General features: G+C 35.2%; 2 protein-coding genes across 3 annotated transcripts in view; one reads left to right on the forward strand and one right to left on the reverse strand.

Annotated features, from left to right (window-relative positions):
- Positions 1-12,349, reverse strand: part of LOC129264996 (RNA-binding protein 25-like) — a 35,483-nt gene extending 23,134 nt beyond the window's left edge. Inside the window, exons 1-5 of one of the 2 annotated variants that reach the window (XM_054902974.2) lie at positions 12,096-12,349; positions 2,620-2,795; positions 2,104-2,150; positions 928-996; positions 52-153 (exon numbers count right to left, since the gene is read on the reverse strand). In XM_054902974.2, coding sequence (XP_054758949.2) covers positions 52-153; positions 928-996; positions 2,104-2,150; positions 2,620-2,716 — 315 coding nt within the window. In that variant the 5' untranslated portion in view covers positions 2,717-2,795; positions 12,096-12,349. The remainder of the gene's footprint in view (positions 1-51; positions 154-927; positions 997-2,103; positions 2,151-2,619; positions 2,796-12,095) is intronic. The other variant, XM_054902973.2, reaches the window with a different exon arrangement.
- Positions 12,257-26,965, forward strand: part of LOC129264995 (uncharacterized) — a 31,841-nt gene continuing 17,132 nt past the window's right edge. Inside the window, exons 1-7 of the mRNA XM_054902969.2 lie at positions 12,257-12,639; positions 16,437-17,659; positions 18,236-18,420; positions 19,206-19,312; positions 19,822-19,842; positions 21,418-21,581; positions 22,490-22,639. Coding sequence (XP_054758944.2) covers positions 16,444-17,659; positions 18,236-18,420; positions 19,206-19,312; positions 19,822-19,842; positions 21,418-21,581; positions 22,490-22,639 — 1,843 coding nt within the window. The 5' untranslated portion in view covers positions 12,257-12,639; positions 16,437-16,443. The remainder of the gene's footprint in view (positions 12,640-16,436; positions 17,660-18,235; positions 18,421-19,205; positions 19,313-19,821; positions 19,843-21,417; positions 21,582-22,489; positions 22,640-26,965) is intronic.

Consider the following 26,965-nt stretch of genomic DNA (forward strand, 5'->3'; position numbering starts at 1 on the left):
CATAGAATACAAAATCATTGAATCATATTAATAGCTATATGAAATACTTACACCAAGTAAGCCTCTAATAAGTGTATCTGGTGCACGGTCGGAAATATTCCCCACAAAGACGGTTGTCTTGGGTTTATTTGAATCTTCAGTCCTTTCTTCCTTCTGAAAAATAAAGCAACAATATTGACTTCATAAAAGACATGAAATATTGCACATTTAAAAAAGCTGATTACCCAAATATTTACACTCAATCAAAGATCATGGATCAATTGCTTTTATAGTCAGAAGTATTTGTGGGATGTAAAAATTACCAATTGATAAGGTTTGAATATGTAACTTTGCCAGGGTAGAAAAACCTTGTACTTTAAAAAAAAATCACTTTTTTAATTCCTTTACCATCTCCAAGTGATAATGTGTGAGAATCCTAGCTCTTTATAGGGTTTCACATTGGATAGAGTGTTATGTTGGCTGTATTTTTTATTTCTCTCTCTCTTGTAGATAAAAGGTTTTGCTCACACAAGCAGTGATAAATCAGTCAAGCAATACTAAAACATAGTGCAACAAAGCTCAGCTACATTTTGTGTAGAAAGTCAATGAAATAAAGACGTAAAATAGAAAAGTCTTCGGCCTGCACAACGAAACTCGTGACATCATAATGAATTCATTATGACATCATATTACACACCTCAAGCCATCATAAAAAAATCACTGTGATGTCATGAGTTTTTGAAGTGTGAAATGGGCATTGATTAGCATGGTGAGATTTGCCTCACTATGTTTAACCACTATGAAAAATGGTGCTGAGTTTTTTATCGCCATAACTAATCTAGGCTTCATTCTCTGGAGTCAGCCAGTGATATAATCCTGAAAAATAATATCTCAAGAGAATTTGCCAATTAATATTGCTACTACTTTATACAGAAGGTGAACACTTACAGGAGGAACAAAAGGTTTGACAACTGAAGAAGATCTGTTTGAAGACTGGTTGTTGGTAGATACAGCTGTCTGGAGACATTAACGAGAAAAATAAAAAGATAGGGGATTAATAAAAAGTGAATAATTGAAAGGTAATAATAGTAGTTCTCGCATTACAAATGAGTGATGTATTTACTAATGAATACTAACTAGAAATTTGCATTGCAAAAGCATTGTCATCTGCCCCCATCATCTATTATATTACAGATAATAAAAGTGATCATTTAAATAAACATGTAGATGATATCAGATTTATATAACTTGGGTAACCTTATCAATAATATCATCCTTCCTGATGGCACTTTAAAATAGTTACAAAAAATTATATATCGATTGATAAAAGTCATGTTTTAGCGACGCATTAAAAATGCATATTTTGGTCGGCATCAAATGTCTGTTCAATACGGGAGCATACTCCTCAAAGGACCAAAATCTGACCAATATCGCATTGGCACCTGTACAAAACTTGCTGCTCAATATGAGACCGTATTCAACAGTCTAGTGTGCATGCGCGAATGCATGAAATATACAACACGGCTGTACAACAATGAATGCAATGCGATGCGCATCATAGAGCACAATGATACTTATAATGACGTCATAATAAAATACATATCTACGATCAAATTTGATCTTGAGGCTGTATTAACCGATTGTGGTAAGTGACTTGACTTGCTTGATCACATTTTTCCTCTTTTTTGGGGGGGTGGGGGGGAGTGGTGTGGGATAGATAATAATTATATTGGGTGGCTTTATTTCATGTAATACTAGAATCATTCCACTCATCTGCGATTCATGTATATTTGCCCTAACTCTTGAAATATTTCTGGAAATTCTGGTATTCCATTCTGAGCCATCCTATATAGGCCTAAATATAAAATGAAATACTATTGACTTATAATCATTGTTCAGAATTTACATCTAGTGCATAAAGAAAATTTAGTAGCATTATGTGCTTAATCACCATACTACTGCTAGATCTACTCAGTGGGGTGGTAGTGCGGAAATCAATTCATAATAGATAATAGATAGCGGGTTCAGATATTATTTTTAATAGTTATATATGTGTTATTTACAGAAATACAAACAAAATTTCCTAATAAATTATACAAAAATACAAAAGATTGGTGAACTTACCCCTGGTGGTGTTGGTAAAAGTCCAGACATTCTAACGTTTTGCCTCACTGAAAAAAAATGAATTCCAGTCATTATACAACACACATAAAATTAGATCATGAGGATACAGTAGAACTCTCATTTTTGGGAAAGTTATGATTCATAAAACACACTAATCATGTCTTCTGCTTGGAAAAAAAGAGGTTTGCAAAAGTGAACTTTGCCCCAGACAAACATAGATTTGCAATGGATCTATTGGTTTACAAAAGATGATATTCATGTGTGCGCCAGTGTAGGTCCCATAACAATGTAATTCTCAAATCACCGTCAAAAAGCAATTTTCTTCTGAAGATTGCAGACTTACTCTAAAATACTAAAAACATTATTGTTACAGCCAAGGTAACAAACATCAAAATTTGACAAAATTACTGAATCAAGTTTCTACAAAGCTAACTTCCAAAAAAAAACTCTCACAAGCCCGTTTGAAAAACAAATAAAAAACAAAAACAATATTCTTTTGTAGTTTTAGTGTTTTACCTTGTGACATTGATCCAAATTGTGAATACTGTGGCCGCATGCCTGGTGGGTATGTTCCTGGCGCACCAAACGGTGGCCGTCCACCAGAGAAGGACATTTTGAAGTCAGTGTGTACAGTTCCACTTCAGCAATATATATCACACTGCTGGATAGCAAGCTTCAAGATGGTGAAGTACCTACAGACAGTTTAACAAGAAAATAAAATAATATATGTGTTCATGGATCAAAGCCACTACAATCAAATGCTAATTTGAATAAAAAGCAAAATTAAACAAACATGATATCATCATATTCGGATGTAAACTAAGAAAGTTATGACATTTTAAATTTCGCTTGGAATTCAGGAAAAGGGTTTTGTTCACATCCTCGTCACTCTGCAAATGATGACACCTAAGACATCACCCCACCAGTGACCACGGTTTGCATTGATAAAAAGCAATAGAGGCAATTGCCTTGAGCGTGTCTTACAATGGCTGCAATATAAGTGACTGGAAGTTGTGTCTGCAAGTTCTCAATATTGAAATAAAATTCATATTCAGAATGAACTGAAATGAAAAAAAATTACATAATAGTTCAGTCAAAACTGCAAAAAAAAATCAGTTTGGTTTTAAAGGGCTTTTCAAATATTGTTATAATCATAATGGGGAAGACTTCGCCTCTATTTGAAATGTAGTATGCAAACACTCACCCATGGGTGCATTGCATGCGTCATGCGTATGAAAATCAAAAGAACAACACATACAATTGCAACAGATGATAACCTTAAACTAGTAAAAGTAATCACTTGTTAAATGGATTTACAGAATTCTCTTACAACTTACTGAACGATATGAAGCCCTTTTTTCTTACTTTTTTTATCCCGGTGTGAAATATAGCAAAAAATTTCTTTATTTTGTAGAGGGACCATTTTTGCTAATATCAAAGACACTACAATGAAAAGACTAGACACCTTAAATCAAAATTCGGTTAAGTGTCCCACATTTTTATTGTAGTCTTTGATTCAGAAACTCTGCACATTCAGGTATACCTTTTGTTTACAAACGGACTGAGGTTAGCGATTTTTAATGAATTTTCTTATTAATAAAAATCGAGATCAACATTATTTTAATACTGTCAAGACATAGTCTGTTCGGTTTTAATTAGGCCGATTTTCGGCAAACATTTCTTCTGTTATGAAGCAATGTTTGCAAACATTTTTGAAAATCAACAGTCACAAGACATTCACTGTGCAAGGTTTGTCTGTATATGAAGAGCTCACTTGCAAAAGGGGTTAGGTCCATTTTTCATCAAATTTGATTTTTTTATGTCTCAATGTATACATGTAGATTTTCAGTAGCTCTATAAGATGATACCAAAGAAAAGTTGAAATTCCTATTAAAAAGTGAACTAAAATGGAAAAGAAAAATCACTTTTTTTTCAAAAGGGGTAAGGTCCATTTCAGTTTAGTTGCAAAAGGGGTTAGGTCCACGCAGATTTGTTTTTTTAAAAAGAATATCTTAAAAAATATGAAGACAGGTAGATTTTTCTTATACCCAATTTTATGTTCTCATGGTAGGGTATCATGAAAATTCAGTTTCGCATAAGAATATTGCAATATGGGAGAATTAAAAGAAATGATATTCTTGGAGTGGACCTAACCCCTTTTGCAACCAAACTCTTCTGAAGAACTCATTTGTCAAAAGGGGTTATAGGTCCATTTTTCATAAATTTTATTGTTTTCTGTCTCTAAACCTCTAAATTTTTAGTCACTCTGATGATACCAAAGACAATTTGAAATTCAAATGAAAACACGAATGAAAGTGGCAAAGAAAAATCACAATTTTAATCAAAAGAAATAGGATTAATTTCAGTTTACTTGCAAAAGGGGTAAGGTCCACAATAATTTATTTTTAAATATATAGAAAAAAAATTGAAGACAGGTAGATTTCTTTTCTATCCAATTTTATGTCCACATGATAGGGTAGTACATCATGACAATTTGGTTTCTCATAAGAATATTGCAATAAGTGAGATTCATTTGTAGACAATCATTCAGGAAAGGATTTGACCACAAACCGGTATAGTCTTACACTGGTAACGTTAATCTTGCTTCAATCTCTCAGAGTAGGTCAACCCTATTTTGTCACACTTGTCCCGCCCTAACTAATAATGACAATGTCTCCAAATTAGGGTGACCAGCGAAGAAGAGATCCAACATTACCCTTTTTACTGTAACCTTAGTCAGATCAAGTGCAGAGTAACGTGCCCAGAATTCGACCTGTGCCTCCATTCAACATGGCAAACTTATTTCACAAGCTAGCACAGTCAATCACCACAACATACACCAAACACATTTTATATACACTGTAACTATTACTCACCACATGAAAGTCCCGATTTCAACTTAAAAATCCCCTTTAAAAAGTCAAATTTTGCCAATGAAAATGTGGATTGAATCGATTCTATGCCATATTTCCAGAGCATGTGGTGGCTTAGCTCAATTTACGATGCAGGGTTGCCAAAAAATGTAAAAATCTGGTTTTGTTCTGAGTTCACGAACATTCTTGCACATTTAGGATTGTATCTTAAAAATGACTGATCAAAAATGAAACTAGCACATCAATGATGTGGAGCTCATCCAGCATCTCACAACAAAATTTAAGAAAATTGTAAATTTCAGCCTAGTTGACACTGTAGTGAATTATATTGGTGACATAAATTGAGGAAACAGAATTGACATTGATGAAGAAATTACATAAAACAAGAATTTTTTGTGATTTATGAATAAATTTCATATCAATTAGCATAAATAATTTTAAAATTAATAAGTCAAAATTTCAAAATTCTGTGTGGAAATTTGGTGACCCTCATGTAGCTCTACCAGATGGATGAAAAAAAAAATGGTCAACAAATAGAGAAGCATTTTTTGTGATTATGAATAAATTTTGCTTAAATTAGCATAAATAATTTTCTTCTCAAAAATTCAAAACTCTGTGCAGAAGTTTGGTGAACCTCATAAAGCTCTAGATACCAGATGGAAGAAAAAAAAATCAAAATCGGTCAACAAATAAAGAAGAAGCATTTTATGTGAATTTTTAAAAATATGCATAAATTAGCATAAAAAATTGTAGACAAAATTTCAAAATTCTGTGTAGAAGTTTGGTGAACCTCATGACGCTCTACCAGATGGAAGCAAAAAATCAAAATCGGTCAACAAATAAAGCAGAAGTAGCATTTTTGTGAATTTTGAATATGTGCATAAATAGGGACAGTGATTTTCCGTTTCAAAAAATTGCCTTTTCCGTTTCAGAAAATCTCAAATTCCGTTTCAGCATGTCAGAAAATGGAAATTCCGTTTCCCCATAGACTTTGTACACACGGAAAAGTGACAATTCCGTTTACACATTTACATGCACACTCGCACTGGTCAAAATTTGTATCTGCTACTGTACCAACAACACAATAAAATCCGTTCTAATCGGATCTATGCGGGTGAATAAAATATTCTAACACACCCATTTTGCATGCATACATCCTCACCTTTCATATTATTAGCATTATTTCACGGTGAAATGATATTTCATCGATAATTTTGGGGGTTTTTGGACATCGTTATCATCAGTCATCGTCTTTTCCCAATCCGCCATCTTGGATTTTAAGACCACGATATCGTGCTGTTACATCTTCAAACGTAGAGGGCAGCAACACACAACTGTGTACATGTAGTTGAACGATACATGTGTGCATGTGAAGCCCAACCCGGCCGGCCGGGTACGGGTACGGTGCGGGGTACAATCGAGTGTGCTGATGTCGAGTGCAGTCACGATGTGTGAATTGTCATGATAGTAGCGAAGTGAGATCGTGTTTTCTGGGGTTTTTTTGGCCATTTAATATTCTCATTTTGTTGTGATTTTGGAGTAATTTCTGTTGCTATTCTGTGTATTTTGAGGGAAAATACGTTTTCCGTGATTTTCCGTTTGAAATGCCATTTTCCGTTTCAAAAGGCCCTTTCCGTGAATTCCGTCCGTTTTCCGCGATCGCGGAAAATCACTGTCCCTACATAAATTAGCATATTCAATGAGTTTCAAAATTTTGTGTAGAAGTTTTGAATCCCCCACCTAGTGCTATCATATACAGCAAACAGAATTGAAATCGGACTTTAAATGACGAAAAAGAAGCATTTTGAAATTCGGTCAACAAATAAAGAAGATGATGCATTTTCTGTGATTTATGAATTTCGCATGAATAAGCATACATAATTTTTTACTCAAAATTCTGTGTACAAGTTTGGTGAATCTCATGATGGTCTACCAGATGGGAAAAAAATCAAAATCGGTCAACAAATAAAGAAGCGTTTTATGTCAATTTTTTAAATTATGCATAAATTAGCATAAAAATTGTTCTAGACAAAATTTCTAAATTTTGTGTAGAAGTTCTGTGGACCTCAAGAAGCTCTACCAGATGGAAGCAAAAAAAATCCAAATCGGTCAATAAATAAAGCAGAAGAAGCATTTTTGTGAATTTTGAATATGCGCATAAATTAGCATATTCAATGAGTTTCAAAATTCTGTGTAGAAGTTTTGAATCCCCCACCTAGTGCTATCATATACAGCAAACAGAATTGAAATCGGACTTGAAATGACGAAGAAGAAGCATCTTGAAATTGTGGACGGACGCCACACCACGGCATAAGCTCATTTGGCCCTTCGGGCCGGATGAGCTAAAAGCGGAGAAAGTATACCACATTGAATTTGCATAGAAATCAAGTTGACGGCATGCTAGCAGCGGGCCTCCATTCGACTTGAGTGTAATAATGCGGGAGCGAATGGTCATTGCAACTTCTGGATTGTATATCGCATGTGGTGCAATTTAGCAGCACTCGCACGCATTGATTTTTCAACACGCGGTGAGCTATGTCAAATGGCCAAAATGAAGGGGGCGGGGGCTGTCGAAGGGCGGGCACAAAACATGTCGATATATTTCAAGATTTTAATTACACATGTATAACATTGAATTAGGAGAAAATTAATTGCAATTAAAAATATTCAAATATATATTCAACAAACATTAAATCCAAAATTAATTTTGTGTAAAGACATTTTAGAAGACATTTAAAAAAATTGAAGAAAAGCTTGATTAATTCTGGGCAGATTACTCTAGTTTAACTTCAAGTCTAAGCTCTAGCCTACGTTAGATCTAGAGTAACATGCCCAAGATTCGACATGTTAACGTAAAATATCATGAAGTGATTTCATATCTATTAGCCGATGCAAGTATTTTACAATCGATGATATTTATTTGCCGACGCAAGTATTTTTAAAAATCTAAGTTGGCACTGCTCATGATATTGTCGCCCTCTATACGCGTCTAGTATATTTGGCTACGATAACAGAGATGGCAAGATGGCGACAACAACATATGGGTAAGTAAACGCTCCTCTGCTTTTAATATTTTAATGAATTTAAACTTTATTTAACGAAAAAAATTTAAAAAAATTTGGCCAATAGTTGCCAACCAATATTGTAGCCCATGTACACAATCATAGGCTTAAAAAAATAATAAGTATTTTGGCGCAACATTATTGTTGCCCAATTCGTTGGTGCGTGTAGAGCAATGGTATGCCAACCCAGGCTTCATGGAGAGAAAGCCTACGTCAGTACATGGTCATCTGAATAAAATTCTCTTCATAATAGTCTTCTTTGGTCCTATGATCATCACCGTGAAAAGGGACTGAAGCGGTTCGTGATTGGACATTTATATTTCACAAATTATATACGCAGTTGATAACAAATAAATGAAATAATGGAAAATCGATGTGCAGTTTTTGTATACCTTTGGTAATCTTAGTTCCATATGTTTTATTTGGGGAAATGTCTGCATATTTTAATAGAGGCAATATTGTGATTGATTGTTTACCATTTAAAATTCAATTTTCCCAAGTTTCTACATAATATTCCAGATATACGTGGCACATGACAAGTATAGATCGTGTATCTCCCAATGTTATTGAGGTCCTTACATGTATGTGTGAGCGGTAGTTAGCTGATCGAATAATATCATATTTTATATCATATAAATCGTCTGCTTCTCAAGTATATGAAGCATGTTGACTAAAAGGCACATGCTGAAACAGGGTATCAGCCAACAAAAATCAAGACCAGGAAACCGTTCTGTCTTTGAGTGATCAGATACCCTTGGCAGTCATGGTAATTGCTATTGTTACAACACCTGTATTTTCTCATTAAGATGCGCGTAACCAGGTGACGGTGACTATTATTGGATCAAAGAAATGCTCGCGTTAATCGTCCATCTTTTCATAGGTCCATGGTCAGTAGTACTACTTTTACTCTCCAGAAGCCTCCAGGCTAGATTTAACCCCTGGAATATATTTTTTTGAGCGGCAACTTGGATCCACTATGTGTGCATTTCAATAGCAGGTATGTTCATGTATCTTATGCATGAATGTCCCCTGCCAGTGCGAGTCCCTGTGGTTGTAGTTATGGGGAGGGAGTTGAAGTCATTTTGGAAGTCATTTTCGTCCAATATTTGGAACCGTCCGAAGTTTGGGGACTTTAATCTCTATCATCATTTTTATACTGAAAGACAAACTTAGAAGAGGAAATGTGTGGCTTCACATCGTTCATTCGGTCAGTTTTCTTTTTAAAAATGATCATGTATAAGGTCTATCGCTAATCAGAACCGCAATGCATTATGGGATCGCAAAAGAAGCCGTTGTGCACGCGCTCTAGCAGACAGTCCGCAGTGCATGTGCGCAGAACTAGCTAACGGCCCCTTTTGCGATCCCATAATGCAATGCGGTTCTGATCAGCGATATACCTTACTGTAGGAATTACCAATTCATCTAACTGGACCCTCAAAAAGGGAAAAGTTCTGTCTCGTTCATTCTCCTTCTTTCAAAGTTGAAAACAAAATGGCTGATCGATACCGAGAGCAAACGCGACAGAGGTGTAACTTTTCCTTTGTTGAGTGTCCTGTTTGTGCCTTGATGTCAGGATTGTGTCTCACGATAGACCTTCAATCCATATAATCGAGGTAAGTACTTAATTTATTTTCCCCCCCTTTTATTTGGAGTGCTATTGCGACCCCATTCTACCCCATTTTGGACAGCATATGTCCGCCTAGTATTACACGGACGAGTCCCTGGCCTGGGTTACGAAAAAAAAAAAATCGTAACAAAATGGCCAATCGAGACTGGGATACAGGAGAGAACTTTTCGTTTTTTTGAGGTTCCAGTCTGTGCCCAGATGTCAGGAAACTGCCACTCGTTAGACCTTCATCAGTAGAGGCGCACGGCCAATATTGGAGACTGTCTCCAATGTGGGAGATTATCTCCAATATCAAAGACTTTTGTAAAGAATTTGGGTATCCAATTTCAGAGACAGTCTCCAGTTTTGGAGTCCAAATTTACTCCAATTTCCTTTGTTTACATTTGCTGCAAAAGGATCAACTTGGCGGCAAATAAAAATGTGATAAGCAGATTCCTCATGAAAAATTACCCCTTTTCACCGTCTACTTTAAAAATTCACTGTCTACTTTTGTTTTGATAAGGATTTTTGTTGTCAATCACACACAAAAAAAATGGGCTTCTGACCTCAGTGAGACAAAATTTTGGGTGGAAAAAATCATGCTTTTGTTGGTGTTGACTGTTGTTTCTTTTGTCCTTTTGCAAAGCAAGTCTCCAATGTGGGAGATTGTCTCCCCTATTGGAGAGAGTCTCCCATAATATTGGCCGTGCGCCTCTACTGTTCATCCATATAATCGTGGTAGGTATACTTTCTGTTTTCACAATTCATTTGGAGAAATATTTAGACCATAAATCACCCTAGTCTGGTGACTATGGTCAAATACACGGTAAGCTGCTGGGCTGCCGCCCGCTGCGCGGGCGGGAGCTCCCTGACCCGCAGCCTGGGTTAGTTGTGTGAGTGGTATTGCCTAGTCTTGAGGACGCAATGATGATGATTTTTAAAATAATGAAATATACTTCTTCATCATTGACGTCTTGACACTCTTCCCCCAGTCGCATAAGAGAAGGACCATAATAAAGATGGATTTCCCTCGGAAATCCATCTTTAGAAACAAAAATCACTTTAATTGTATTGATTTCATTAATTTTCACACCTTCCTACGCCTAATGCGTAGGAAGGTTTTAAAAATTATAACATGAAAATGTGAAAAATTTAAGGTTTCTTACCTAACTGATGCCGGATAAACACCTCGATCCACATGTAAACAACGTAAGTACAATAGCGTCGACCCTTGAACCGCTTATGTATGACGTACTTCCGGCTAGCGATGCCGTTCTGATGAATAATTTATAGAAAAAAAAAATTATTTTGCAAATGTTTAAATGTATCACATAAATTAAAAATAATTGTCAGTTTCATACCAATTATTTTTAATTACGTAATAAATTCTAACATTTGCGAAATAATTTTTTTTTCTATAAATTATTCATCAGATCGGCATCGCTAGCCAGAAGTACGTCATACATAAGCGGTTCAAGGGTCGACGCTATTGTACTTACGTTGTTTACATGTGGATCGAGGGGTTTACTCAGCATCAGTTAGGTAAGAAACCTTAAATTTTTCACATTTTCATGTTATAATTTTTAAAATCTTCCTACGCATTAGGCGTAGGAAGGTGTGAAAATTAATGAAATCAATACAATTAAAGTGATTTTTGTTTCTAAAGATGGATTTCCGAGGGAAATCCATCTTTATTATGGTCCTTCTCTTATGCGACTGGGGGAAGAGTGTCAAGACGTCAATGATGAAGAAGTATATTTCATTATTTTAAAAATCATCATCATTGCGTCCTCAAGACTAGGTATTGCCTATTGGCCGTGCTTCTCTACTGTTTACAAATTAAAAACCTGTTTAAGAGTTTACTTTTACATGACTGGCTATCTTGACCCATGTGGCATGTGCTCTAAGTCTAAAAAATAAATTTGACATCCTGTGCAATCCAAATTAATGTATCACAGAATTGTGATTTTTCGCCTTTCATACGCGGTACAAAGAATCGCACGCGATGCCGATGCTAACGGAAAGCCAATGTCACTTCATGCTGGTACCTCTCTCTCGTTTCAGTTCCTCCGCTGTTCGGAGATCGGCAGGTATCACTGCAAAAGTTGAGTTAATGAGTCTGGTAAATGTCAAGTCCAGGGGGATTGAAAGACAGGCAGGTTACTGAGAGTTGACAGGTTTAAGGGACAAGAAAAGGACATGCAGCTTAAAGATGAAGTGCAGTGTAGCTTTTAGGATCAAGGAATTTAGCGGGTGAGGGAGGGAAGCATCATAGGGTAGTAGGATGGCTGCTGTGAGTTGCCGTACGGACAGCTACAGTCTAGCATGCAAAAGCCCAACCTCGCATTTTTTTTTATTTCGGAGTCGCAATACCGGTACGTGTGAGTGAGCGAAAGCGACCGCGGGTCTGGCTAACCGAAAGGAAAGGGCGAGAGTGAATGCAATACTCACCTAAACACAAAAGGAATTTTCTCTAGCTTCGACAAAAATATTTCTGTTGTCCCTGTAAAGAGTAGGAGATTTATACAGTCTTCTCTTTTCCTAGCAATTCATTCAAATAGCTAAAGCTTACTGAGAGTACGGTAATCGCCATGTTGCCATATTCATTTCTCATCGAGAGATGGCGCTGTTTATTTTTGCAGCTTGGCGACTTGGTTAGAAACAAACTCCGCAGATCAGAAAAGGATATTTCACTCGTTTTAATCTCCTATCTTAGTTTGTATAATATGTAACTTATGCAGAGGGGTGACCAGGAGAAGGGATTTGCGAAGGATCGTTCGTTCACTTTATACAAGCAGATTAGACCATATCAGAGCTCACTCAACTCAGAAGTTACAGCTCTGTGTTTCTGCATGACTTTTGCCGAGTCGCTATCCGTCATCTGCGGGAGGTCTCTGGAGTAGCAGTCAACGCCGGGCCCGCTGGTAGAGAAGCCCGGGCCCTGCCCTGCTGAATTATGTTGATCATATTTTTGCGCCGTTAGAGTCTGCCTCAGGTGAGCTATTTATAATTATATTAATCAACATCACTCAGCAATACCATAGATTCGATTTAAGAAAATATGCCATACAAAAAATTTTGAGCAGAAAATTTGAGGAGAGAGAGAATCGGAATGATGTAAGTTGTAACTTAATACATGTATGAAACTGAAAGGGGGACCATAATATTTGGTATGTGACAAAAAAATAAAAATCATCAAATATCAATGAATTTGGTATCATTTGAAAGCTCTTAAAAAGACCTTTCAAATGATACCAAGAACTCTAATTTTCATCAAGAAATTATAAAGTTATTCCAGTTTAAGTCACGCATATAATTTGTGGTCATTGTCTTAATGTATAATGGTGGTCCCCAAGTCTGCGCACCTAACAATTTGAGTTAAGATTTAACATGAATTTCTTCTTATTTCACAAAAATCTTTCAGTTAAAGGAGAATGAAACTCTTGGAGCAAGTTAGCTTTTGTGAAAGCAGAAAAATCAAAGAATAAGATCAACAAAAGTTTGAGTAAAATAGGACTAGCAATAGAAGAGTTATAAGCATTTGAATGTCGAGATCACTAATGCTATGGAGATCCTCCTATTGGCAATGTGACCAAGATCTATGATGTCACAGATGAACAACTCTCCCCTTTTGGACACTGAAAATATACCCCAAAACATCTCTTTTTGCTCATTCTAATCATATGACAAACAATTCATCAATGATATAATGTTGTGAAACCTCTGTACTTGTCCTCTCATAAAGAGAACACCTCACCTTGTGATAGATTCTATAAAAGTGAGAATATAAGTGAAATAAGTACTAAAGTAATGAGGGAGTTGTACGTGTGTGACATCACAGATCTTGGTCGCATTGCCAATGGGAGGATCTACATGGCGTTAGTGATCTCAATATTCAAATGCTCATAACTTTCTTATTATTCATTCAATCTTCCTCAAACTTTCAACAATATGTTTCTTTGATTTTTCTCTTTGATATGGATTCAGCTGGTTTCAAGGGTTTCATTCTCCTTTAATAATATTCCTTATATTATTATGAGTAAGTGTACCAAATTTTTCATTGAAAAATGACAGAAAATATAGGATTTTCTTGAAAAAACCTTGGGCAGTCATTTTCAGATTGAAAAAAAAATGGTACCCCATGTCTGCGCACTTATACCTTGGTCACATTTGTTCTACGGCGAGTCGAAAACAGCCGTTTTAACATTTGTTTGTACCAGCTACATATCGGTGGTTTGAATAAAAATGAATAAAACGACTGTTTTCAACTCGCCGTACGGCCGCCGTAGAGCAAATGTGACCAAGGTATCATTCACTTTGTACACGATTAAGGGATTTTGATGAGAAAGGCTGCATTTTGAGGCCGTCACATGAAATGCCCTAAATTCATTATTTTTCCACTATTTTGAGTCAAAATTTTTTATGAATACCTGTCTATGTATTGCATGTGTAAAGTCTGTGTTCGTTGCGTATCTTCTTTTAATAGAATCGCGCAGATAAGCGAGTGCGCAGACAAGGGGGGCTGCGCAGACTTGGGGGAACTTGCCATAAAGTCAATGGAATACAAAACCGATTTTTGTGACCATTTTGAACCCAAGTCTTCAACAGGCTCTAACTTCTTTGTTTTTTTAGCCCTTTGAAGTAATGTAGGTATCAATGGAAAGGTGAAAGAAAGCTCAATTGATGTGTAATCATGTCACTTTGTAATTTTTCTTCTTAATATGTGTAAAATAATTTCTTCTAATTTTAATTAATTAGGCAAATTACGGAAAATAACAATTACTCGCCTGTTTTTTTGCCAAATGAAAGTGATCATGATAGATAATTTATATAATTTAGTTGGCATCAAAACAGCATCATGTAGAGAATTTCCTAAATTAATTTGTTTAAAGTATTGTTTTTGTAATTTCTAATGTATTTCTTTGCTTTTCTGATATAAATTACAAGCTCATTTTCAACTTTAGTATTGTATACCGGTACAGTATGTACGGGGGTCTTTTTTTACATATGAAAATTATCATTCCTTTTGTACTTTGTATGACCAAATAAAAATACAAGTATGCTATTTTCTGATGTATTTGATTGTTTCACCGATTCCTTATGTATTCTATTACTTTCAACAATTTGTTATACATAATATGTAGCTTTTGAGTTTAGAGACAATGTACATTTGATTACAATTTTTTTCGGAGGGATGAGCAGCTGAGTGTGAAATACATGTATGTATGTAGCATTGTATGCAATTTATTACAAGTATCAAGAAGTGTAAAAATTAAGCTTTAATATATTCTATCGGTTTTCAATGCATTTCTTAGATTTGTATACATGTTCATTGTATAACAAAGGTCCTGTTTGAGCTCTCTTTTTTAAGAAAAATAAATAAATTCAGATTCGAGAGTGAAATCACTGCACATAAATGTAGGCCTACATAATTTTTACACATACTTCCATATTGTTATGAAACAGAACAAAAAAATTTGCAAGATTTTGTGTAAAAGAACTTAACAATCCAAACTTACCAATCTCCCCATGGATAGGCGTGAAATGCACCAAATTATTAGTTGAAGCAAAAAAGAAAAGGAAAAGCGTGGTCTATTTCTTTCAAAACAAAACAAAAAACAACCAGGAAAAAACAATGTAAATAGTTACATTTACATTGTAGTTTACTGACAATTGACCTCGCCTTCATACAAAAACATATAGGTCTAGACTTTGTTAGATACCGCTGAAGTGGAAACATTTTCATCCTTTAGAAGGAAAATCCTACTGAAAATGAAATGAAACATTTTTTAACAATGAAAAACAAGAATGAGAGAAGCAGACAAGTGAATTCTAATCATAATCAGACAAATAATGATTATAGATTTAGGAAGTTGTAAATAGTATGTATTCCTTTCTAATTAGCTAAAAAGGTAATGTTATTGTGATGTAAGGTAGAGATAACTCCAATTGCTTCTACACACAACTGACTATAATGCAATATTTTCAAAAGATTTGATTAGTAGGCATACTATAATTTTCTTACATGAGATCGTATGAAAACATGTGATATGTGTTGTACCTCACATATATCCTAGCCTGAGGGTAGCTGCTTCTAAAGGAGAAAGCCAGAAATTTCTGTTTATTAAGTACATGGTAAATGAGAAAATGGTCCTTACCATTTGTTACAATCTACATACCAAGTTGCCAATTTGATAGTGTTAATTGTCTCATTTTTTTAAACAGTCAACTTTATTATACCTTTTCCAGCTTTCCATCAAACTAATAACCCTATATTTTTAATGCAAATCATTTATTACCAGTTGGGTTCCTTTTTAATTTCTACAGTATTCTAATTTTTTAAATGGGTAATCAGTAATATATATTTTTTTTCTCTCTTTAGAGTTTAATATTAGTTTAAGTTAAGTTAGTTGATCCCAGTTGAAACCAATGACAAGACAGTTATAACTTATTTGCTGACCAGAAAATTTTCCAGAATTTTCCCATACTATAGGACACATAGCATCGTGCTAACAAGATCCAGCTTACTTGTGTATTCATTAAGCCAACAAGCCTCGTAATCGCAACTCTTTTCATTGACCTGTTTCCATATGAAAGAATACACCAATACATATAATATATGTATGGTCCTTATGTGATGAATACTGCTTATGCTTTGATCTCATTGTTACTATGAATGAATTATCCTAAAGCTGTCACTCTAAAAGTAATTATGTTAATCTTTCTGCAGCTGACTGCTGACCTATATATGTATTTTAAAGCTTTGCTCTTTTTATTCTATATAATTTACAGAATCAAAATGGCCAAATTCATCACACCTGTATCAGAGACAAGAGAAAATGTACAAAGATTAAAAGGGGACTACCGTTATGGACATTTTGAGGTCATCCCAAACCTTCCAACCTCAGGTCCTGCCCAAAATTCTGAAAAGCATGTCAGGACTTATTTCAATAACAAACAAATATTCCGAACCATTTGTGAGTGGTTTGAGGTCTGGATGCCATGGCAGAGGCGCATTGTTCTCTGTGGTACTACAGATAGGTGTTCTACATCTCAGCTTGAGTATCTTGCTACAGCCTTAGAACCAGTGTTTCACAGGGACTTCCAGACCTCCCTGAGAGGGAGCTATCCATCACTGACCTCCAGAAAAGTGATCCACACCAATGAACAATGGGAGAGAGCAGTTAAAATGGCAGATTCTGATTTGAGTATTGTCTACACTAAGAAAGAGAGCCAACCTTTGTCAAACAAAGAGTTACATTCTGTAAACACATTTGCTTTAAAATTTGTCAGTGGTGTCATTGCTGAAGCAGTTCAGATAGCTGCAAGAAAGGATGCAGAAGACAGTTCTGGTGTAGACTCTTATGATGACAGTCAGAAATCAAAGGGCAAAAAAGGACATCAGAGAAAGCCTTCGCCAATAGTAGAAGTCCAAGAGACCTCACCCATTGTAATTGAGAGTAATGGATCTCGTACCTTGAGCCCAACTACTAGTCGGTCACAGCAAAGTGGATGTTCATCATCTTCCAAAGACACTTTGCTGAAAGTTCCAAAGAGTGAAAGGACCAGTTTCTCTGGCACAAAACACAGCACAACTTCCAGTCAAAGAGATGGCCTTCTGTTTATAGAGCGGAAGAGTGTTGACACCTCATCTTTCGTCAACCAAATTAATTCTTCCGCTCACCCCCTTGAGTCTTCCTTTTCTGCAAAGCCATCAGAAAGGCGAAAAACAAAGAATCGATCAATGGCTTATAATCAGTATTTCTGTGGACAGGAGGATACAGGCTTAGTTGATCAGCATCACTTGGATGCTCTACCACCTCTTGAGGCCAAAAAGGTGTCCACTTTCAACTGGTGTATGAGTCACAGGGTCACACCTTCTGCAGGGTCAACTGTAGCTGGATCAGCAGAAAGCCATAGAAGTAAACTACACAAGCACACCAAGACCTATCCAACCCCAGGAAGTGCAGCAACCACAACAGACTTCTTTGATCGCTCAAAGATACAGAAACTAGGTAAGATATTTATGTAAAGGTATCCACAACCAAAATCCAAATTTATTCATATTGGTTTGAGTGAGATATGGATTACATGTACCTTTATGATGGTTGGGGTCTACAAGTTTGGAAAACATTTTATAAGAATGAGAAAAATTCCATGAAGTATGTACATATTTATTTGAATAAACAAGTAGGAGTTGTAAAGCATCGCAGGTAATCAATTGGTATTTGGCTTAGCACGGGATGTTTTGTTTAATTGTTGAAGTGTAGTGAAGAATTAAGTGAATAGCTTCATGTGTGTATTATTCTGAAACTATGTGTTAATTTGTGTGTTTGTTGAGATTCCTTGAATATTCTGAAAGAAGCAAACACAATAATTATCATGACGTGATTTATTGATTTTTATTCTTGAATGCAAGTACTTGTTTAATGTGAAAATGAATCCTTGGATTTATTTGCTGTGGCATATGCTTACTGAAGATTTTTATCTTTTATATTGTTATCCATATGCTTAATAAAATTAGAAAATATCCATTAACTAATGTCATTCCATTTATCAAGAGGTTTTTTTTCTTTAATATGTTGATACAGGTGCAATGAAAGGGGTTTTACGTACAGGTCATATCAACAAGCCACCCCTAGTTCAAGATCTGTACATCCCTGTCCAGAAAACTTTCAAGCCAAGCAAGTGGTGGACACCTAGACCTGTAGTGGTCCCTGCAAAGAAGCAACAACTGAGGGCAGCATTCAAGGATCAGTTGGAACAGATATGGATTGTATGATAACTTTTCTTCTGATTATTTGAATATACTTTGCCATTTGAAATTGATTCTCTATAAGTATCTTGATTCACTGTCCCTCTGTGGATTATTTATGTAGTTTGCTTCTCTGAATGTTGTCGAATCATAAAGATATCTCTACAGGAAACAAAATTAAGTAGTAGAGGACTTTTATTATTTTATTTGGCATAATATAAAATAAATCATTTACAGTGATAAAAATGATTGTTACAGTAACACAAAAAATATTTAGATACTGGATTCATCTGGTTGAGCTGCCAGGCATTGGGTAAAGTTAACAAAGTAACTATAGTCCACCCTAACCCATACCCCATCCAGGTGAATCCAATGTAGTATTTTAATGTGACATAAACATACCATGCATTTGCATGTAATATATTAGGCCTACATATAACAAAATGTTGAATTGCTCAGAATCTAAAGCTTCTATTGAGAATGCAAAGCTTTGTAAAGAAGTTGCAAAAGATCTTAAAATATATTGTTATCTCCTAGAACTCTTATTATTTTTTTAAATCTTTATCATAATATCAGATTTTAGATATCAAATATCTTCAGATTTATGATTTTAAACAGACTTGTGAAGTGTTGAACTATGATAATTGCTTGGGAATCAAAATTGTCCTGCCCAAAGTCCCATGGTTAATGCTGCCTTCTTTGCAGCCATTGCAGTTTTTCAAACCTTCATGCATTGATATCGGTTTGGTATTCTGAAATGCTGTTAAATTTTTGTTATAATGTTTTTGTTTGTTTTCATTTTACAGTGGTTGAAAGAATGGGAAGACCATGAGAAAGGGGATCTTTTAGTTGAACTCATCAAGATGTGTGACCAGGAACTTATCAAGTTCTTTGCTTCCTGCCTCACCAAACGGTAGGGATCATTTTAAGAGATGAACTACAACATACAGCCCAGAATATTATTATTCATTCAGAATCTGTATCTTGTAGTGAATCAAAATATATTAAAAAACAATTTTGATAGTCATCATGATGTAAACAAAATAGTTTTCTGATCCATGGATTGTTTTATTGTCATGAAATTCAAAATACAAAGCAAACTTATTGCCCACTGGAATTAGTATTAAATCAAGTGCATTCGTCAATTATCAATAGAACACATAATGCCACCCTTAAGTATCCTATGAATATTGTTCTTCTTTTATTCATTTATGATACCAATCGATATATCCTTTACTAATGATCTTAACCCTAAATTATATAATGAAATTGTCTAACAAGATTTAGGTCCCATGCTTATTAATTTAATAGTATGAAGTAACATCATATAGAACAATTCTAATATGTTTATTGCTTTATGAATTATTTATTAATAATGATGGCATGCATGCATTTCCTCTTTGAACTGAAACCGATGTTCAGGTTACATCAGTATGTGAATTGGTATGTGACATATTTATTTGCATGTTTTGTGATTGTACAAAAATTATTTTGATTAATCTTTCCTGACTGCTTTTTGTGCCATTGCTTATTGCAAGAGGGTTTTTGGTATTGCCGTTTTGTGAAGCTAACAATGATTATTATTTAGAAGAAAGAAGTAGTTCTAGATAAGGGATGTACAGAGAGATAATCACCCCCGGGACCCGTTGCATAAAAGTTACTATTATGGTAACGTTGCCATCCAATGGTAATTACCATGGTAACGATGATCATCAGACTAAAGGATTCCATGAAAGATACCATTGGATGGCAAAGTTACACTGTACCATAATGGTACCTTTGATGCAACAGGCCCAAAGGGCCATCTACCCTGTAACAACAGGGTAGAAGAGACAGTGTGTGAGAGAGTGAGGGAAGGAGGGAGGGGAGAAGGAGGTAGAAATTAAGGATATAAAAAGGCAGCGCTTTCTCACTCAGTTCGATAGCGAGCTTTTGTGTGTGTGTGTCTTGTGGAAACCCAGAGAATGGCAGACTTCAGTCATTTCCAGTTATTTATAAAAAAATTAAAAAAGTATCTTTTGCACTGCCTTCGAACAATTAACTGCACTCTTATGTTTTGCATGGTGGGTTGTGTACTGCTGACTAATATTTTTTTCTTCATTATATTTTTTAATTTTTTACTTGCCCTCACCCTTTTTCTTTTCTTGCTGTGCAATCTCGTCTTTGCATTTGATGAATATACATCAGTATTTACTACTGTGTGATAATTTTTTTTAAAAGCAGTTTTATGTAATTACATGGGTGAAAGCAGAATTTTCTGCTCTTTGAAATATTTGGTACTTTAAATTTAATGCTAATCTAGAATCATATAAACAATTTTTTTAGTTATTGAAGAATGTGTTGAGTCTACTGAAATATTCATCTGTAACTGCTATAAACTGACATCTTATTTAAGACCGAGTCTCAGTCTGAGGTTTGTAAAGATCAACTTTATGTTCATTCAATTTCATGTGCTGTCAGGGATACATTGTTCTGATTATCTTGATTAACTATCCACTGAAAAAAAGCATCTATTTTCGTAACAAACATGGATTATGTGAGATGTTGGTATAGATATGGTTACATTTCAAAGACTGATAGAAATCTGATGGTTAATTTGTGTCTCAATAAAAACCATCATTTTTATGTGAAAAGATTTGTTGCTTGATATTTATTAAGAATTTAAAATTAAAAATTTATTGTAGAATTTTTTAATACATTGATGATTATTTTTTATGGGTAAAAAATTTAAGGACTAACAAGCATTCATTCCCAAAATGTTTATATTAATGTAAGTTACAAAAGAGCTCCATAAATTTGGTTTTGCACTAAATATAATTCAAGATGAGGAAAAGCAGAAATAAAAACCCATTACAGATGAGAAGAATATCCTTTTGATCTTTTTGTTTTATATACCAGTTCAACTTATGTGCCGTTTCTGGTTACTAATGATACCAGTAAAACATTTAAGATTGTTCTGGAATATTATTTGCTCATGTTCCTCAAATTATAATCGGTTTTATATGGTCATTTTACCAGGTTAGAGGATCGTATGGATATCAACAGCCTTCCAGATAAAGTTCTTCTTCATATCTTCTACATGCTATCTCCTAAGGACCTACTACAGGTAGAGTTGGTATGTAGGAGATGGCGATTCCTTGTCTCACAAGAAGAGCTCTGGCGCTACCAATGCTTACTATTAGGTGAGCATTTACATGTGAAAATTACTAGTGTTTAATTGAGGTGTATTCGGGTATGATGCAAGGCAGAGAGGGGGTCTTTGTTACCGCAATGCTATGTGTCCCCTAGTATGAAAAAATCTGGAAAATTTTCTAGTCAGTAGATAAGTTATAACTTTTTTGTCATTGGTTTCAACTGGGATCAACTATAAACTGAAGTTAATCTCCTCTCAAATGTCTTTGTTATCTGTTCTATTTATATTGTACTAAACTGAAATGGTTATTTGATATGAGACAGATGCTGAACACCAATATTTGTACAGCTGTGTTTGCTGTAGGAATGTGTTACACTGCTAAAAAAAATCAGTCCAATCAAGTTTGGACCAAAGTAATAAAATTTCAGGTTAACTACACCTGATGACCAAAAGAATTTATACCCCTTTGGTACCTAGAACACATGACCTCAGACAGTGATCAAATTTTCCATGTCTCTATGGCCTGTAACAGGCGTGTTGGCTCAGTTGGTAGAGCGTCCGTCTCACAACTGGGAGGTCGGGGTTCAAACCCCGGCTGTGTCAGACCAAAAGATGGGAGTTACTGCTACCCTGTTTGGTGTTCAACAATTAAAGAGATAAAGCCTTGTGGATCTGGCGCTGCAAAGAAAGTTTTCAGAGTATTTCATTACATGTCTATTTCGTATAATGAAATATGAATTTTCTTTTTTTTATTCTTAACTCAAGTTTTCACATTATTTACACTCTGGTCTTAAGTTGTTGTTCCAGATTGGATAGTGTATTATGTGAATTTTCGTGGCCCAATCATGGAGTCATGTATGCAGGGCGCTTTATGATCGATAGGAAATGATGATATGTCAAATGACTATTGGACTGAATTGGACTCTTATTGAAAATATGCATTTTCTTTTTTTACAGGAGCATCCCATGGGTCTCCTGATCTTGTTCAACTGATTGAGTTCTATATGAGTGAGAATGCTGTAGACTGGAGGGAAGCTTATTGGAACCTTACTGATATTATGGTACATCATGATGAAGTAGTCCTAGTTGGATCAATACCAAAACCTGGTAAGTATGGTGTCTCTATAACATGTATGTTTCCAGACTAAATCTTTGTTAATTATTCTTCACAGTTTTCTTATCTTTGATGCATTGTACAACACAAATAGCGAATATTCTTATTTCTGCATTGGGTTAAGGTTTAAGGTGAAAGAGGGACACTCGGTTCAACTTGCCTCATCAAATACAGCATCTTTCTTTCGAATGCAAAATATTGTACCATTACACTCATGCCTATTCACTATTTGTACGTCATATTTTTTATATTTATTATTTGCACAATTTTACCTATCTCTTCATTTCAGTGCTATATAGTTCAGTTTAGTTTGAGTAATGGGTCGTGTGGTTTAGTGGTTAGAGCACTGGACTCGTAATCGCAAGGTTGTTAGTTTGAATCCCCGCTCTGCCATTGTCTCCACTTTGATAAAAGATCCAAGATCTGTTGTCTATATCTGCCACTATGCCTGATCAACTTAGACATAAAATGTTTCCTATTTTAATTGGTTAAAGGACAAGTCCACCCCAACAAAAGATTGATTCAAATAAAAAGAGAAAAATCCACCAAGCATAACACTAAAAATTTCATCAAAATCGGATGTAAAATAAGAAAGTTATGACATTTTAAAGTTTCGCTTAATTTTACAAAACAGTTATATTCACATCCTTGTCAGTATGCAAATGAGGAGACTGATGACATCACTCACTCACTATTTCTTTTGTATTTTATCATACAAAATATGAAATATTCAATTTTCTCTCTGTTGTCATGTGAAACAACGATTAATTCCTCCCAGAACATGTGGAATTAGCATTGTTTAATACTATATGGTTCAATCAAGTTGGTCCTTATTGTCAAATCTGTAAAAATGAAATATTGTATAATTCAAACAATGAAAACAAAAGAAATAGTGAGTGATGGACATCATCGACTGTCTCATTTGCATGTCACCGAGTTGTGCATATCACTGTTTTGTTGAAAATAAGTGAAACTTTAAAATGTCATAACTTTCTTATTTTACATCCGATTTTGATAAAATTTTCAGCATAATGATTGTTTGATTTTTCTCTTTTTATCAAATAAACATTTTTCTGGGGTGGACTTGACCTTTAAATACCAGCTTGGCGTTTACCAGCATGCAGCTTTTCTTCTGAGTTCCTATGGGAGTTGCCATAAATAGTATAACTTTTTTCAAATATAAGTTTCTTTGAATATAAGATAGTATAATTCAATTTAATTAGATTCAATTCAATTTGATTCAAATCAATTGATTTTATCTCACTTCAATTAATTAGTCTTCAAAATGATACATGTCTCTTGTCAAAATTCTTTTCTAGCAATAGATATTTTTATTAACAGTAAATTTGTGACATTTGCTCAATTGACAATTAATTGCCCTGATGAAAATTCAGCCAAACATGAAAGTTTGTATAAAGCCTAAACCTGATTACAATCCTAATCATAATCCTCATTAATCTAAACTAAAAGCACTATTGCATCCCTAACCCTTATCCTGTTTCTCCTTTCTCCTTATATGTGATCGATCATACCGAAATGAGAGAGAAGTCGCAAATCAAAATTCCTAGAAATTCGGCAAACTATTAAAAAAGTCAAAAGTTTGAAAAAAAAATTTTGTTCATTTTCTGATTCTTCCATGTTTCATAAATACTCTGTGAAAACAATGAGTGAATTTGATGACGGAAAAGTGATAAAAAAACAGTTTTTCTGCGAGTGTTTTTTTCGGTCAGTTCGAGATTTTCTGATACTTGGCACGCTCGACTTGATCGAATTTTGCTTCATACTAAGCTCCGCCCCTAGCGACGTACGCCATTGTTGATTGGCTATTCATTTAAACTCATGTACAGCTGGCCGCTCGCTCGATTGATCGGTTCAATGAGCTTCAAAAGAAAGATCAAAAGCATCGCTTTCAATACGTATTCTGAAATTGAAAAGGCGGCTTCTTGACAAAAGTTAACAAACGGGATTCAACTTCAAAAGGGTTATTTTTGTGATAATGCAAGTAATCGGGATGTTTCGAAGAGAAAACTTTTCAAAAGAAAGGGTTTAAAATCTATAAAAGTAATTTATGTTCGCGGATGTGGGTTAATTGATCTGCAGTATCATTAACAATAAAAAAAAGTTTATCATGAAAGCTTGGTGGGCTTCATTATTTCCAATTATTTTTGCCTTCAATTGTTTATCATGTTTGAATGAACGATAGAGAAAGAAATAACTTTTAGAAATAACAGGAAGTCAGAGACAGTAGAATATTGACTTCGACAACTGAGGCGCGGATCCAGGGGGGCACGTCCCCCCACCCTTGAGAAGAAAAATTAAAATTTGTAATGTAAAAATGCCATTGAAGCCGAGATGTAGCCCGGGATGTACCCCCTTTTGAAATTGAAGACCTTCTATTCTTTTTTTTTGCTTGTCAATTTTTTGGCGGTTACGAAATATTCTTAATTTATGGTTGAAAACCTTTTTTTTGTTAAATCCTGGATCCGCCCCTGACTTTGACCAATGAAATATGGCCCGAAAGGACCATGCAGTAGGCCTGCATTTTTTTTATTTTTTTATAATGGTATACGGGTCATACGATATTGATTTAAAATATTAGTCATTTAAAATACACCTATTGAAATTAACATTTCCTAAAAGTCATTGCCATGTTGTCCCATTCAACTGTGCCCAGATCTATTCTCTCTGTCCCTCTCTGTTATTCTCCTAGTTTCTTCTTTCGTCTTTCTTGTGTTTTATTTATTCCTTTCTTCCCCTCTCCCCCTTTTCGTTCGCTCTTCTCATTCAGATCATTCGGTCTCTTCTTCCCAAATCTCCCTCCTTGTTCTTCCTCAACCCCTTTCTCTTATTTAATTCTAATTTGTTAATTCCTCTTTTGTTTTCCGTTCTTCTCCCCTTTCGATCTTCTCTTATTTTTCTTTGTCGATTATTTTCTCCTCCTTTCCTTCTCTCTCCCCTTTGTTCAACCTCCACCTGTTTTCCCTATTTTCCCCTTTTCTTCGTTTTCGTTTCTATTTACATAACTCTTTTTTTCGTTCTTCTCACCCTTCGATCTTCTCTTTTTTTGCCGGTTTTCTTTCTTCTTTCCTTCTTTCTTTTCTCCCTCCCTCACTCACCGTCTCATTCCTCTTCTTTTTTATTTCGTTTCTCTTTAATATAATATATTTCTGTTTTCCTTCTTCCTCTCACCTGCTCATCCCTACAATCTTATTCCTCCCCCTCCATTTCTTTTTCTCCTACCTCGTCGATCTGCTCTAATTTTTTTACCTCATTTCTTCCCCTTTTCCTTCTCTCTCTTACTCATCCAAACGTCTTATTCCTCTCACTTTTCGCTCTTTTTTTTGTTCTATATAATTCCTTCTTCTCCCCATTCGATCGTCTATTTTTTATGACAGCCGTTCTTTAAGGGGGAGGGATGGGAAGGAATAAGTGAAAACAGAGCAGAAAGAGAGAGAGATGGAAAGGAATTAGCGAAAACAAGAACAAGAGAGAGGGGATCGGTATTATACAGTGAAAACATGAGAAAAAATATTGTACAGCTTTTATTGTTTTTTGTTGTCCTTTCTCTAAAATTTCCATTTTCCTCCCGTAAAATAATATCAGTGGTGTAACAGGCAGGGGGCAGGCTGCCCTTGCTGATTTCATCGCCATAAAAAGGGGGGAAGAAAGGGAGCAAAAAGAGGAAAGGGAAAGAAAGCGAGGAAAGGGGGAAAGGAGAAATGGAAGAAAAGGGAAAGTGAAAAAACAATGGCGGATCCAGGGGGCAGAGGGGGCGCACGCCCCCCTAATATTTGAGAAAAGTAAAAGAAAGAAAAGGCGCCGCTTAAAAAAATAAAAGATAAGGAAAGTAAAGAGCATTTGACAGGGTCAGACTTTACCCTTTTTCAAAATTTTCTTTTTTGGCGCCGGTGATGTATAAAAATATGTGCGCCGCTCAGCGGTACGCCCCCCCCCCCTTTCCCCAAAAGCTGGATCCGCCTATGAAAAAGTAAGAAAAACATACAAAGAGGGAAAGGAAAGAAAGAAGAACATGTGAGAAAGAACAAATCATTCAAAAATAATATGCTAGCGTGATTAGTAAGAAAGGGAAATTAACAACAAAGATGACAAAATAGCAAACAATTAACAGCGGAAAATTACGGTAGAATGGAATGAGTCAAAAGTTCGATTGGAAAATTACGAAAACAGTCAAGAAAAAAACAGAGAACTTTAAACACAACCGGGCTGCCTAACATTTTAATCATACCTGCAATTTGATTTAAAATGGCGGCTAGTTTTAAGGTTTAACATGGAACTTGGTAATAATAATAATAGACATA

The sequence above is a fragment of the Lytechinus pictus genome, chromosome 7, assembly GCF_037042905.1.
Source record: "Lytechinus pictus isolate F3 Inbred chromosome 7, Lp3.0, whole genome shotgun sequence".
Lineage (NCBI taxonomy): Eukaryota > Metazoa > Echinodermata > Echinoidea > Temnopleuroida > Toxopneustidae > Lytechinus > Lytechinus pictus.